Raw genomic sequence first — 15,925 nt, forward strand, 5'->3', positions numbered from 1 at the left:
AACCCCCCCCCCCCCCGGCCAAAAAAAAGGAAAGAGAACATCTACATATAGAGTTGTCAGGAACTGCTATCCATGTATCAAAAAGTTCTTGAGCTTAAAGCCGAGTGGTGGTAATCCGAAAGACTTTGAGACTACAATCCCTAAATCCTTAGAATAAACTTTTTCTTTATAGAAGACTTCCAATCCTTTTCATCTCTTGGAACTTAATTACTTAAATACCGCAGCCATTGCCCATACTTCCAGATGATGGCTGCATCTTTTCTAAAAAAAATCTTTTGATAATTCAGATTTGACAGAACAGAATCACTGTATTCATGATCTTCATTCACAAAAGTAAGCAACTCTTTCTTCTTTCTTAGTTTTCCAAGCAAGCCAAAGTATTATTTACATAAACTACAAAGCACTAAGTCGGCATTGAGGATTACAAAAGAAGGGGTCCTCTTGTACAAAATATCAATGATGTAATGAGCTAGTAAAGTCTATCATAATATTCCCTCGCATATATCTTCTAACAAGCACCAAATTCCACTAAACATAAGAACATATAATAATTAATATGTCGCGCTATAACTTTTCCCTCAAAACATTTGATTACTTTCCTTCCGTAACACCCAACATGAACATGCTGGAATAGTTCTCAGAATCTTTCTCAGATCTGTCTTTAATCAACTTGCATGTGTTAAGCATACGACTGAAGTAGCATGATTAGACCTTCTTATCACTTTTTCGACTAGCTATAAACTTCAACCCCCCTTCTCTTACTTAGATGGAGAAATAAGTAAGCAAGACTTTCTACCCTGCCTTTCTTTTCTTAAAAAATGGCGAATTACACCGAATTTTGCAGTTACAACCCATCTAGAAGCAGAAAAGATCTCCCACTGATAGAGATAACACTCAATTGACCCAAACTTGCACAACAACAAGTTAGTGTTTTGGACGGCAACAAGGGTCTGCCTCGCCACAAGGCGAGGCAAGCAGCAGGGCGCTCGCCTTTTTGAAGTGCGGCACCAATTAATACCAAAAAATTAAAATAATTAACTGCATATGTAATAATCAAAATCTCAATAGCAATAACATATAAGCAAATATTTCAATTCAAAACCTAACATCTAGAACTTGAATGATAAAAAACATAACAAAAGTCAAAACAAAGGTAGAAGTGACTCAGAAACCTTAAGAAGGAAAATGAAACAATGGAAGAAGAAATCTGAGGAAGAAAAGAATAAAAATGCAACAGTTGGACTTCGGAGTTGCCGGAAAAGTCTGGCTGGTCACTGGAGAAAACACTAAAATTACCTTTTAACTTTTTAAAACCTAAAGTGATGGCCTTTTTCTTTAAGAAAATACAAAAGAGGACGGCCTTTATCGCCTCGCCTTTTGTCACCATGGCGTCGCTCGCCACATAGTTAAAAGGTGATGAAGGGTCACCTCTCGCCATTGGCAACGAGGCGATCACCTTTCACAACACTGTTCCAAGTTGCCATCAAGTGGAATATAATCTGCCGATCTCATCAAAACCAATCAACACCAACTAAAAGTGATTTATGTTTTCAATCTTTCTTGATGCAAAAGGTCCTATCTCTTACTTAGCAATCAAAACTTAATAATGGTGTAATATCATTCAATCACTAGAATCTCGCAGAGTAAGAATTATTCTAGCGAAAGTCATTCACATAGCATCTTGTACTTACATTCAACAAACTCGTTTTTTAACCTGTCTAAGAGAGGTGGTGGGAGGTGTAAGAATAGGCAATAATTTCCTCTCCTTTATCCACAATTACCTTGGCTCTCAATTTATCTTAGCCTAGGCAAAGATTCCATGACACACATGACAAACAATATACATGTACCAATCTCATTATCAAATAGTAGTTTCAGAAGTTTCTGCAGCCACCGAAACAAAATCAATAATTGAACTACACCTCGATACAAAACTAGCTAGCCGACTACATAAATCCTTTAAATCCATTCCATTCTAGTGTCATTCCAGTCAATAAATCAATAAAAAAAAAACGAACTTTTGAGATGAGAATGTAGGAAACACACCAAGCTCGTTGACGAAGAGAACGAGCATAATAACGGAGGCGACGAGGGTAATAATACCACCGGAAAGCGTGCGGTTATAGAAATCCTCATTGATTTTAGGGTAAGCGTCCAAATTCCGAAGCTTACTGAACACTCTCTCCATTTTCACCGCCTACCTTAATTTCATAACCAAACTTGTACAATACAACGCAAATTCTCGAAATCTTGAACGCACCAAAGATGTCTCAGATTCAGATGAGTTCGTAACCCGCCGGCGCCGGTGAACAAGATCGTTGCCTTGGGTTTAACGATTGGGCCGGGGCTTAACACGGGCGCCCAAGTTTTAATTAAAATAGCGTTGCAAGATTCTTTGGATTCAACAATTGTTTTGATAATAGTCAGCTGGTCAATGCGTCCACATTCATATCCATATTTACTTACTATTTCCTTTGACTAATTGCCAAGTGGATTAGCCTAAACTTAATACTCTCTTCATTCTAATATGTGATACTAATTCACTTCCGTTATTCCATAAAAGGAAATGATCTCTAAAAATTTGAAAATATTTTATAACTTAAATACTCTGGTTTACCTTAATGACAATCTTTTATCTGATCAAAAAAAAAATATTTTTATTTTAAATAATGTATAATGTTATTGAGAAACAAATTACATTTGAAGAAACAGCGCTAGGCCACACCTTCTTGAGAGGTTGGTTACACAGTCAAATCAAACATGTGCACAAAAGATCTAAGTTAAATAAATACTACATAATTAGAGAGGTTCAAAGGAGAATAAAACTCAAAGTATTTGCTTTACGCTTTATAACTTTAACGGAAAAGGGCCTAAAATACCCTCGAAGTATTGAAAATGGTACACAATTACCCTCCATCCACCTATTGGCCCCCAAATACCCTTCACATCCACCTTTGGGTCCAAATTTACCCCTCCATTAACGGATCAAAATTAAAAAAAATTAAATTATAATTTTTAATTACGTGGCACTCAACCATTGGTTGTAATTTAATTATTTTAAAATAATTTAAAACCCACCCATTACCCACCCATTTTAACTAAACCCACCCATTACTTTTATTCTCATACCCTTCCAAGCTAGAACTGCCGGTACAAGTAACCAATCCATCACTAAAATTTGTGAAATGAAAGGTTCAGTGATGAGAAATGGAACACTTAGAACTTACATCTTCATCAAAGTCACTGTCGAAAACATCCACAGCTTCCCCTTCCTCTTCATATTCAATGTCATTCTCTTCCTGATTTACATCCAACCAAAAGCTCATTAAATTCAATTAGCAAATTTGCCAAACAAGCACAAACCAAATATTTTATGGAAGGTTTGTGGATCTGGATTTCCAAACGAATTAATTCCTGGATGCTTGCGATGAATGTTAATCATGAGAATAAAAGTAATGGGTGGGTTTAGTTAAAATGGGTGGGTTTAGTTAAAATGGGTGGGTAATGGGTTGATTTTAAATTATTTTAAAGTAATTAAATTACAACCAATGGTTGAGTGCCACGTAATTAAAAATTATAATTTAATTTTTTTTAATTTTGGTCCGTTAATGGAGGGGTAAATTTGGACCCAAAGGTGGATGTGAAGGGTATTTGGGGGCCAATAGGTGGATGGAGGGTAATTGTGTACCATTTTCAATAGTTCGAGGGTATTTTAGGCCCTTTTCCGTAACTTTAAAGAAAGGGCATTCCCACCTATCTATGTTGAGAATTCCTTCACTGTTCGAGAGATGATTTTGAAGTGAGTAGACTTGTACATTAGTAAGTGAATGACCTAGGGAAGCTAATGAAGTAATGTTAATAGGAATATCATGTATGCCTACCTTTATCTCTTTGACCGTGTTTCGATTCTCTAGGGGATTGCTCAAATATCGATGGTATAGTTCAACAGCAATAAAGAGTTTACCTCGATAATGATAGAATTGAAACTATTAAGTCTACACCATTTCAAACCAAGACGAATGGCGACAACTTCAGCTTAGTTGTTAGCTCCATGGCCTAGGGGCAATAAAGAGTGATCACACAAACATTTGGACATCATTACACAATTGAAATATTCTTTTTCTTCAGTAACGTACCTTATCAAATAAATTTACGATAACTTGAAATAGGAAAGCACTAGTACTAGTATGTTATACTACCTATGCCCCAAATTACTTCTCAAGAGCCTGTTTTCCAATGAATCTGTCAGTGTTTGGCTAAATGTTCTTTCTTTTTCAATTGAAGAAGTGAAACAATAACAGTTACGAAATTCCTAAATACAAGCTCAAGTTATTTGACTTCTTTCATTTTATACATGCAATAATGTCAAAATTCTTACTTGGATAATAATTATTTCTCACACCACGAAACACTTACGATACAATTTATGTAGTCATTTCCACATGAAATTTTTTTTAGAGGTCTTGAAGGCTAGTATAGCCTCCAGTTTGCCTCTATTATTTTTTAGTTTCTCTAACCAAGACTAAATTAACAATATGAGAATTCCTTGCATTGCCTTAAAAGTGAAACAAACATGAATATGAGCCCAATGGAGAAGGATTTGTATGAGTCCAATACATATAATACATAAATATTGAGAAATGAGAAATCAAGTCATGGAGCAATACACTTCACACACACAAGCCCATATACATGATTATTCAAGGTCGAAAGCACACGAGGTGCCAAAAAATGGATGATATGGGAAGGTACATCACCTCATCCTTGTGATATTTGACATGCCTATATAGCCTTTTCTTAAAATCAGCCATCATAATCCCAACACTCACTCTAGGCGGCGTGATGGATGTGAACAAAAAGAGTGGCGTAAACCACTTCCAAATACCTCTGCACTATCCAAGGTACACCAAAGAGGACTACCAGCACATGCCTGAATGGATGATCGACAAGCTTCTTGCTGAATATGGTTTACCTGCTGAAGGCGACTTGGCTAACAAGCGAAAATTCGCTATCGGTGCATTTCTTTGGCCTCGTTGCTCATCAGACCCTACTTCCCATCTCACTACATCTCCCCACCCAGCATAAAAATACATGAGCAGATCTGCTTAGAATAACTACACAAGTATCCGTCGAAAGTACTGTTTTCAAACTACTCATTTGTGTAATTGTGTAAATATATATATATATGTATGCATGCTAATATGATGTTCATATTTTTGTGCTAGTTCAACTATGCATTCACATCGTTTTTAAGGCAGAAAACGAACAGACATCTACTCATGACCAGAAGAGGCAACTTCCTCGAGCATTGAAGAACCCTCGTTAAAAGGCTAATTTGTTGTGTAACTGTTTTCACTTGACCTTGGCGTTTCTGCCCTGGCATCCTAAACAACTAAAAATCAATCGAAAGATTCAGCTACGCTTCACAAAAACTTGACGCACGCAATTCATTTGCATTTAATACAAGGCGATTGTTCTTGTATTTCGATCGGGTTAGATTGTGTAGGGTAAGTTAAATTATGAATTAGCTTTAAGGGGAAATAAAGGGAAAACAAAAGACAGGGGAACAGGTCATGAACCACTACAAGACTTGCAAGTATCTTCTGGAAAATTTCCAGGTATTATCTACTTACAAACAACAAAAAAGAGTCAGTTGGTTTGATCTACGTATACACAGGAAAGGTAGTTTGTGTATGCCTTCCGACTGAGGAAGGGTTAGAGTGAAACAAATATAATTTGATTGTGAAAAGCTCATACAAGGATATGTTCTCACATGGACCAGAAACCAGTCCCTGAGAAAACATTCAAAACATAAAAGGTTCCTTGTATGATCTTTGATCATTTCTGCATGTGAAATCCCCCACACAAACTGGAATTGACTTCTTAAATAGTTATGGTCAATGATCAGCAACTTCTCCATCTGTTTGAGGTGCAATTTCTCCATGAGAGATCACGTTGTCACTCATCACTGGTGTGCTAGACAACGACCCATGAATCTGCCCATTGATTCTTTGCAGGATAAGGTTTCATATAGCATACAATTAGACATGAATATAGGAAATAACTAAAAGCTTACCATGGAAGGCGACTTCAAAGTCGAGGAATCGCGGGCAGGGGCAACAGCAGAATCTGAAGGCCTGTGGAATAGCAAATGAGCAATAGATCGATCTATGGGATTTGTGTCTGTCTCGATGTCCACATATCCTGTGCACCTGAAAATACAACCAATTAAACATTATGATGCGGAAAAAATGAAAAGAATTTGCTACATGTGCTGCTGCTGACCTCCCCAAAGGAGCCCAGCAGCCCTGCCAGAGTGCTATGTTCTGACTTAACATATTATCCCGGGTTTTACCAACTCAGTATAGTCGTGTCTAAACTGTCATGTGATAATTCAATGACTACAAAAAAAAAAATTAAAAAGGATATTTTCAGACAAAAATACACTCCTTCAGCACCTTCCTGTCAATTGAGATGCCGTGCATAACATCTTCACTTCATTATGTCATCTATCAATTTTTATAGGTACTTTATGTATGCATTTACATCCTACAGTTAATATAGGGAATTATAACTAAAAAACAATTTCTATCATAACTTCATGTACCACAATATTATTGTACACTTGACATTAAATATACCAACTCCTTATTGCGTTAAATTCTCGCTTCTGCTGTTAAACATGTGACCTAAACACAGACTTGTCATCTTTCAGACTTTTAAGTAGAAGTGAAAAACACCAAAGATGTGTAGTACCAAGACAATTCCACTCCATACTATTAATTTCACCCTGATCTGTGGCTAATCTCGATGACTTAACTAGTATAGACAAGACTTCTGTAGAAAAATACAATTCAATGGGCAAACAACTCTCAGAAGTACTAGACTTAAATCAGGATACTACTACTTAGAGTTGGACTAGTATTCAACCACTCAGGGAACATGCCATCAGTGAACTACACAAAATCAAGCTCAACAATGATGCAAATAAGCAAACAATCAACTATATAAACCAATACTAGCTGACTAATTAACAAAGCAAGAAGCAGTATAGGAGGAGCGATATGAGAGAGCCAAGACAAGAAGCAATGCAGAAACCAATGGCGTATTAATGTAAATATTGAAAACGAATCCATACTTGTTTGTTCCTTCGGTAACCAGCGGTCCGCTGGCACCTCCATCATCTCCAGAGACAATGTTGAGATTAGCATGTCTATGCCTTTGTTCAGCACTCCGAGCCAACCGGTACAAGCTATCTCTTATACATAGCTTTGTCCTTATATCCAACTAAAACAAGAAAGCTCAACATCATAAAATTTATAGAGGCAAATATGAGAAGTAAATTTCAACTACAGATAACATTGAAGACCCACTTTCGGCACATCTGGTAACAAGCCCATTCTAGCCAAATTGTTCTGGACCAACAAATGAACAAATATCACACGTATGATGGTTTCTGCATTCAGCCAAAATATGACTGTAGCCTGGTGACTAACATATATAACCACCTATATATACTGGAATACTTGACTACCTCTTGCAACAGTGACATGCACGAAAAAGGTCATCCAGAAGTATGCACAAATCTACAAGTGTGTAACTGATATATCCCACCTTTCTAAAAAAACCGATCAGTCACCTTAAGTATGTGTGAAAAATAACAAGTCTGTTCTTGCCTCATATTTACAAGAGAGTCAGCAGAAGATTTTGGAAAGGTATAAGTCACAAATTTTACAAATTTTGCAAAATATGAGAAGTCAACATAGTAATAGTTCTGATTTTTTAGAATTGTGTGATTCATAATCCTTTGAAGTATGCTTAAGTTAAAAGAGAGTGAGCAGTAGATTTTGGATATACTGCATCCCAAATCAACTATAATAAGTTGAAATACTTTAGAATATACGAAGTATAGGTGCATGAAATGTTTTTGGAAATAATAAGACACCAGCTCACGATAATATCTGCTATTAGCACCAGAACCCGAAGACTGATTAGCTAAGTTGTGTGGACTCTTTACTTTCGATGCCACACCCCTGTTAGATTCTCCAAAATACACTACTTTTAAAGAATCCGACACGCACCCGCTAAATTTTATGAAGACTCCAAGAAACATAGCTGATTAGCACATAATCAGTCTACGTTGAACTAGTGACGTATGCAGAACTTTTCCTAAGCGGTGTGAACATTTAACGAAGTGATCAATAGATCACTATAACCCGTGAGCAGTGGTGGATGTATTCTTAGTGCTATGGGTTCAACCAAACACAATATATTTAACTATATATAAATCTCTATGCGAAAAATAATAAAATTTTGACAAATACTAAATTCTACACCCAATGAACTCATCAAATTAACATAAGCAACATCAGCAAAAACGGAAGAATATTTTATTTTTTTATTTCTTTTTGTGAAAAAAGGAGTAATGCATTCCAAAATCTTGGGGTTAAGTTACTTATTTATGATAGCATTCATTACCACAAAATAATCATGGTTGAACTGGTTTTAACCATTTCTGTAAGCCCAGATAAAAGCAGGGATCAATCCTTACATGCTACAACCTCTATCCTTTCTCACAACAGCTTTAAAACAGTTGTGTGCAAAATGCAAACATAGAGGTAAGCGAACTGCCAACTTCAAGCATGAGAACTCTGGACCACCAGGCTGTGCGACGCATGTCATTAATTGTTGTCATTTGATCATATCTACACTGTTTCCGACTATTGTTTGTATGTATATTAATTTAAAATCTGACGAAGCGGTGCCGCATGACACGGTTTCAATGTACATGCGTCCATCCCTACCTTGAACATGCATATAAGGGTATGCCAGATGTGCAAAGTTGAATTAACTCTTCTGCAGCCTTACTCTTATTGAGTTCATTATCGATGAAGATGAAGATCACAATACAGTTAATTTCATAGTGAACTGACTACCTGTTCCATGACACGTTGAAGCTGATGAAAACTAGCTGCTTCTTCTGAAATTTCATCCAAGCCAGAATTTATAGAAGAACACTCCTGTACAACTGAGGATCCTAATTCTGTGGGAGCTCTTGTGCCAACCCCTTCAAAATCACGTTTATTTTCAATCTTAACTCCTGACGGATGGAATAACTTCTCCACCATCTCCTTTCTTGTCATAGCAGCCACCTGAAAAGAAGGATCAGGAGAACCCTCCATGGAGTGTACCTGATTTGATGCATAAGAGTCCTTGGGGGAAAGAGACACGAGACCGTTACTTTCATATTTTAAAATTGGTAGAGTTGGACCGAGAGCACTCCCATCGGAATGACCGTAGTCTGAATCCATGTAAGAGAAGCTACCACCCAAGTAGCCAAAATCAGGATCTTGAGCTTGCTTTTGCTGCAGGACACCTGCAGATGCGAAACTCACGTGAGTGCTTGCGGTCCCAGATGGCAGCTTCTGCTCCTCTGGAAGGCTATCAGTGTAATTGAGTGTGTCTCCATTTTCTAGATAACCACATTTTCTTTTACCCTCAGAGCGATTCTGGTGCTTGGAGTGTTTCTTTTGCATGCTATCCTGGAAAGAAGAAACGATAAGAAAATTAAAAGTAGGAGGAATAATTACTCACATGAGGATCAATGTATGTAATAGAATAGCTGAAGATACTCAAAGTCATTATCATCCAGAAACTCAGGAATTGTTCCTTCATCTTCACACCAAAACTTGAAGAGGAAATGCACCTAAACTGGAACTACCCATTTATTCTTTACTCACCACTATATTATTGTTGATTCTTGGTTGGTTATTAGATACAATCTCGACCTGGACTCCACCACCATGTACCTCAGCCTTCTTCAAAACAACCACCTTCCAGGTAAGCTGATGCATGATATGAATTTAAAGAATAAATAAATTGACATTGCACAGAAACATTACCTTCTTATCAGGTACTAACTTGCACTGTAAATTACTTGATCCATTTAAAAAAGACATATGACCCAGATTTACAGATTCATTTTTCTCGGAGGACCACGAACTGCTATTATAGCCAAGTGACTGATTCTCAATGCCAGAATTATCCGTTGAAATGTTTGTTTCCTTTGGCTTTGAAGTATCACGACTGGCGGATGTACTTCCAAGCGCATTGGATGCTGGACATGGAAACTTAAAACCAGACGTCAATCCATCTCCAGATCCTTCAATAACATCTGATGATGAAAGCCAACCTAGGTCATCTTCACTACCAGGTCCAAATCCAAATGTCGAATCACAACTCCTGAAATGCATTACAGTTATTGGTGTCTTTAAACGGACTATTCACTTTATCTATATTCACAATAAAAGATGACATAGATGTTGTGGGTAGAACTCTTTTTTCAAAATTTTGTTCACATCTCTCCCCCCTAAAAAGGATGAATTGAAGAATAATGAAGTCCACTTGACTGAAATAAGGAAACCCATTACCTGAACATCCGGTCAACATCCTCAAAGTTCTCTATCTCAGGCCAGCTATAATATAAGAGATCATTAGAGTCTTTATCCTCACAACTATTGTCAAGAAAACTGAGATCATTATCAGCCTGAGATAAGGGACCAAGGGGATAGCTATAAGAGTTCTCCCCCACAGAAGCATTCTTGTCATCAAGATTGCAACCATTAGGACAAGGCTCGTTCTCAATGGAGTCTATGTTATTACTTTTGATGCAATGATCGGATGTCCTGGTACTTTCAGATGGTAAACTTGAAACTTCTCCGACTATGGATTTTTGACGTGGAGAAGAGAATGCACCATCAGGTGCATCGGCCCACGAGTCCTCTTCCAGCATTTTGGGGCTTCTATTACTCAACACTTGCTCCTTTTGCTGATTAGCATATTTACCTGTAGAGTGATCACCTGCATTACCTGTTAAACCAATTACTTCATGGCGAGGCTTCTTACGACTATCATTCTGGGGGAGTGGTTCATTGATGCGTCCGCTACTTGGATGTGGCACTATATGATCATCATTGTGGCAGAACTCATCCCAAGATATATCGTCAAGCTGTTACACCAGTTACAGAATTTTAGCTGTAATAACTTGATAGGGTACTTCAACAAAATGAGCAACTCAAATAAGAACTTAAATATGTATATGAGAAAGGTCAAATCTCTCTGTCTCTTACAAGGATATAAGTGAGAAATCACCAAAGGAACTAGCTAACATTCACCAAACTGACCAAAAAATAGTCACAAATGAAGCAAATGCAGCTTACTGCGATGACAGAAACTCTAACATATATCGGTGCTGACTAATCCAACTTATCACACCTCAACTATTCCACTAGGTATGTGCATGCTTCTATCAGTGCAGGGTACACGAAACCTTTTTTTTTTCAACAGAGAGAAGGGATAACTTCGCCCACGAAGATGAAAATAGACCCCCCTAAACAGAGGCGGATCTAGGATTTTAAGGTCCTGGGTGCAACATTGTTCAAGTAAGATAAGCGGATCGGTTGCTTTAATTTTGAGTTACAATCGAGTTATTTATCTTTTTTCGATCTTTATAAACAAATCGATCGAGCATATTAGTAATATTTTCTTTTAGATATTATGAGATTAGAGCTAAGTAACAATTCAATTTTTATATCTTTTTAGGAATTAGTGGCCTTACCAGCTGAAACTTTGAGGAAAGAAGAGTTTTCTCACACTAAAATTTGAGTTTGTATAAACTATCTAATAGTGTTAACTCAATATATTCATATTTCATTGACTTTATGTGTTGTTGCAAAATATAACAAAAGAGAATACAAATTTTAGTTTCAATATAGTGATCTTACTTAGCAAGAATGTTGGTGAAGATCGAAAGAACCTTCAAATTAAAAGAACTCTAATAATAATATTCAACATTTTTAAAATTTACATTTTTTAAACTACTATTTAAATATATTCTTAATAATATTTATGTCACGTTCATAATTTAATTGATAAATTATAAACACGCGACAATCATATCAAGAGATTAATAATTAGTGAAAGAAAAAGTAAAAGAACCTAAAAATTAATTATGGTGAATAGGAGTCAATTCAGATTAACAAAGAATACTTGTAAATAACTAAGAATGAACGAAAGGGGAAAAAAATTCACACAATAGTTTTTTTTAAAAAAAAACAAAACAAAAGGAAAAAAAGAAAGAAAGAAAAACTTCCAGAAATTAATGCTGCCAACGAGTTTCGAACCAGTGATGCCTGTGTGGCAGATTGCTTACTTTGCCAATTGAACTGTTAACCATTTCATTTAGTGAGTGGCAAAAAAAATATATATTCGTTTTCTTAAACACGTATACATATATATACAAAGTTTTTTTCCGAGATCAGTGGGTGCCGTGGCACCCCCACGAGCACCCATAGATCCGCCCCTGCCCCTAAATATCTGCTAACTGTGCTCTAGTTACTTGTCGTTGAGGAGAGAATCTAAGATACTCACAAAGCATGAAAGATAATAGAAAAGCGAAGCAGGTTAACTGAGTAAAAAGAAGGACGACATTGTTCAGAAACCTCTTCATAAGGGTAAAAAAACTAATTTTGTCGTCATAGTAAGACTAACAGAAGAATTCAGTATACTCTATTTGATCATGCAGGTACAAAAATGGAACTAAAGTAACATTAAATACTACAGTTTTTAAGATAATACTATTGTCTGTTCATGCCACAAATTATCTGATTTGTTCTATCCTGTATAGTACTTGGGTAGTTTAGGAGTCTTCTCATCTGACTGTTGTTATCTTACTGGGCTTTGTTTTATCAGGAGAAAATTTTTTGTTATTTTACAGGTTTTTTAAATCCTCAGGTGCATGTTTCTGTATTGTTTTAGGTCTTCTCTTACTTTCTTTAGTTGATTTCTCAAGCAAGAAAAATCAGGAACTCTAGTTTGTTCAGTACTATAACCTTTACGGGTTCTATTTCTTGTGAGTAGGACTCGGAAAAACTTTGCATATCCCCTTCCTATGATTAACGAGGTTCTGCCTTCTGGTTTTCATATGCTCTTCAACAACATCTTGGATTTACTAGAACTAGCCCCTACATAAACTTTTCCTTGGTGTACCTTCATACATATTATTAGCCACACTAATATGCTATAGACAGACATCGTTTTGGGGGGTCAATCAAGAAATCCTGGAGGGCCAGAGGCACATGATTTGTAATTTGGTAGGTGACGAGTTTGACTTTCTACCCTTCTCCACTTATACCAGGCCTTCAATATGCGGCAGATTCAAACTCGTGACATCCTTTTGATCCACACATCTCTTGCTGGGATCTTATGGTCTTACACTCTTACCACTAGATCAAAGCCCTTGGGGAGTGCTATAGACAGACATATATTAGTTCATTCGCCAAAAAAATATCATATTCCTTCACATCAGTGACTTGATGTCAGGTTCATGGTTCGGGTATGTACCTTTGTTTCAAGAGTGTGGTGTTATGTATCTTGATTGGACAAAATAAAATATACGAGCAACATTCTTAACTGGTTTTTACTGCACCAATTTACAACAAATGCAGGTAATATTCCACATTTCACTGATAGGACGGTAAAATTTCTCTTTGGAAATTCATTTGGGGCACATCTCCACGACCTATTTCCTGAAACCTTCACTTACATTTTGTCCAGAAATTCCTGCCGGAAAGCAAAAGCATTTGCGGGGATCTATCTTCCTTGTAGTTCATTTACAGAGTTAATACATGTCTTCTTGTATCCCCTATCCACTAATTACGCCAACCTCAGACATTTGCAGGCGTTAAAGGGGGCAAACAAAGACGACTCTATCTTTCTTATATCTTCGTATTAATAGGTGAAAAGTAATGAATTGCAAAAACAGAGAAATGTTCCATGAATTTAATGTGTTCAACAAAAGAAGCAAATAACTTAATAGTACATATTTGAAAGAGGACAGAAAAAGTGTCGAATTAAATGCTGTTTGTTTGACCAATCCACAGAGATAATGACTTCTCATCTCCTAGTTTAAATATTTTCATTTTCATGTGAACCTAAATGTAAAAATCACAGACGTAAAATATTGTACTCCAACTACTCTGGCATTTTGGCTCGAGGAACTCATGAGTATCCAAAAAGTAATCTTTAGTTAGTAGAGGTACACTCGACAAATTGAATTTCATGTACAACATCGATCAATATAAAATACACTGAGCTGAATTAAATGTTAAAGAAAGCCAAATATTTACATTCTAACCACATTCATTGGGATCAAAGTATCCAACTTCTCCATTTGTCCATCATTCATCATCAAAAGAATACATACATAGACTGAAAAGATCTAATATCTGTGGCACGTTCAAAATCAATGTACCCGCTTGCTAGCCGCCAGAAGCAAAGTAAAGAACAGTATCAAGTAATAAAAACACACTCATCAGAAAGTAGAAAACCTTACCCCGTATAACTGCAAATCTGACATTCCTTTTGAGTTGTTTAACCAGCACTCAAGCCACATGCAACACACTGATCAGATTTCATATTCAAATCCCAAATCCTCCCTTTATCTCCATTCACCAACCAGACATATAAAGAAATGAGGAAAATAAAGCATTAGAAGCAATTGAAGAAAATCATTCTCCTGCTCCTACTTGTTTAAGCATCCTAAACACACAATCGCTGTTAAAAATGATTTTCGCGCAAATTTCTCAAAGCTTCAGAAGACCCGTGAGTCAAGTAATAAGAAAACCGTAAGATTTTCTATAGATTACAACTTGATGTAGTAAATTGACTTTTTTTTTAAAAAGAAAAATATTCAATCAGTTCAGATGCTGAAAACTCTTATCGCTGAAGTTCAACCAGTAAGAAGTTGATAAAGAGGAGCACAAATTAACCAAACAAATATCACTTCACAAAAGATCCTGCCGGAAAACTCACCTCAAAACCGATAAGTCGCCGGAAAAATCTAGAACTTCGCCGAAAATCGATACTTGAACGGCACAAAGACAGCAGTAGAACCCTAATTTGATGCTCGGAAAGACAAATCTCGGAGTTTCTGGATAGAGAGAGAAAGAGAACAAACAGCTTTGAAAAATTTTCAGGAATAATTTAATATTTTTTATTATTTTATGTAAATAAGTGTCAGGCGTTGTTGACACGTGGCAACGCGGATCAAATTTGCGGTCACATTGCTTTGAGAGTGGGTATCAGAATTCGTGGTCGAGAGGAAGGGTCGCGATACGATCCGTTTCCCTGACCCGATTGGTCCACGTCAGATAATAGACACGTGTCAATAGAAGCTTGATGCCGTTTCATATGTGCAAAGCCACGTGCCGGTAATATATAGCAGTTGCTTTCTACTTCCGTCTACTGCTTTTCTTAATCCGCAATTATGCCCAATATTTTATTCTTGTTATACCGCACTAATTGATGACAAAAGGCTTAATCATAGTGGTTATCAGATTAATTAACATTTTTGTGATAATGACTCAGTGGTTTTCCTTTTTAAAATCTAACAACAGTTTACTTAATGCTTATCAGGAATATGTTTAGTGGAGCAACAAGAATCTGAGAATTGAGAGTGGCTATTAAATAAAGCATGTTTACATTTTCATTTGATTAGTGTAATAATACCATACTTAACTTGTTTGATTAGCCGTTGTAGAAATTCTTGATAAACTCATGTTATTATGTCTCCTTGATTTCTTAACTTTCAATTTCATTATTATTTTAGTTTAATTATCGTATTATTTGTTATTAATTTTTTTTAATTGTTATTATTATTTTTAATATGACTTCTTATCTATTATACTCTTTTATATCTATTTTGATATATTTTATTTAAGCTACGTATTTATGAAAAATAATATTTTTAACTTCACAATCACAAGATGAAAGTAAGACTTACATACATATCATATATTTGTATCTTTCGCTACTTATATTATTATATTTATTGTAATTATATATTCTTTCACTACTTACCAATTAA

The 15,925-nt window shown here is 36.1% G+C and overlaps 2 protein-coding genes across 7 annotated transcripts in view; both read right to left on the bottom strand.

The window, feature by feature from the left end:
* LOC107008349 (endoplasmic reticulum-Golgi intermediate compartment protein 3-like) overlaps positions 1–2,426 on the bottom strand; it is an 8,802-nt gene extending 6,376 nt beyond the window's left edge. The window contains exon 1 of the mRNA XM_015207345.2: positions 2,047–2,426. Coding sequence (XP_015062831.1) covers positions 2,047–2,188 — 142 coding nt within the window. The 5' untranslated portion in view covers positions 2,189–2,426. The remainder of the gene's footprint in view (positions 1–2,046) is intronic.
* Positions 2,427–5,559: 3,133 nt separating this feature from the next.
* LOC107004700 (protein LNK1) lies at positions 5,560–15,049 on the bottom strand. Of its 6 annotated transcripts, none has more exons than XM_027918415.1 (10): positions 14,872–15,049; positions 14,393–14,501; positions 10,431–11,008; positions 9,903–10,242; positions 9,741–9,818; positions 9,497–9,542; positions 8,937–9,376; positions 7,139–7,287; positions 6,077–6,212; positions 5,560–5,996 (listed from the first exon to the last, which is right to left on the bottom strand). In XM_027918415.1, exons 2-10 carry the CDS (start codon positions 14,450–14,452, stop codon positions 5,898–5,900), a joined length of 1,926 nt encoding a protein of 641 aa, XP_027774216.1. In that variant the 5' UTR covers positions 14,453–14,501; positions 14,872–15,049; the 3' UTR covers positions 5,560–5,897. The 6 variants fall into 6 exon arrangements, with proteins under 6 accessions (XP_027774216.1, XP_027774217.1, XP_015058524.1 ...); XM_027918416.1 differs by having other exon boundaries at positions 9,741–9,815; positions 14,872–15,048; XM_015203038.2 differs by having other exon boundaries at positions 8,937–9,542; positions 9,741–9,815; positions 14,393–14,495.
* Positions 15,050–15,925: the final 876 nt, after the last annotated feature.

This window comes from Solanum pennellii, chromosome 1 (genome assembly GCF_001406875.1).
Source record: "Solanum pennellii chromosome 1, SPENNV200".
Classification (NCBI taxonomy): domain Eukaryota; kingdom Viridiplantae; phylum Streptophyta; class Magnoliopsida; order Solanales; family Solanaceae; genus Solanum; species Solanum pennellii.

What these genes read in the sequence shown, in the direction of transcription:
- LOC107004700 (XM_015203022.2), bottom strand. Translation starts at nt 14,452, where the DNA reads ATGTGGCTTGAGTGCTGGTTAAACAACTCAAAAGGAATGTCAGATTTG. An exon ending in GATGTTGACCGGATGTTCAG is followed by an intron (nt 10,243 to 10,430) that starts GTAATGGGTTTC and finishes AATGCATTTCAG; the next exon opens with GAGTTGTGATTCGACATTTG. An exon ending in AGTTAGTACCTGATAAGAAG is followed by an intron (nt 9,819 to 9,902) that starts GTAATGTTTCTG and finishes GTTGTTTTGAAG; the next exon opens with AAGGCTGAGGTACATGGTGG.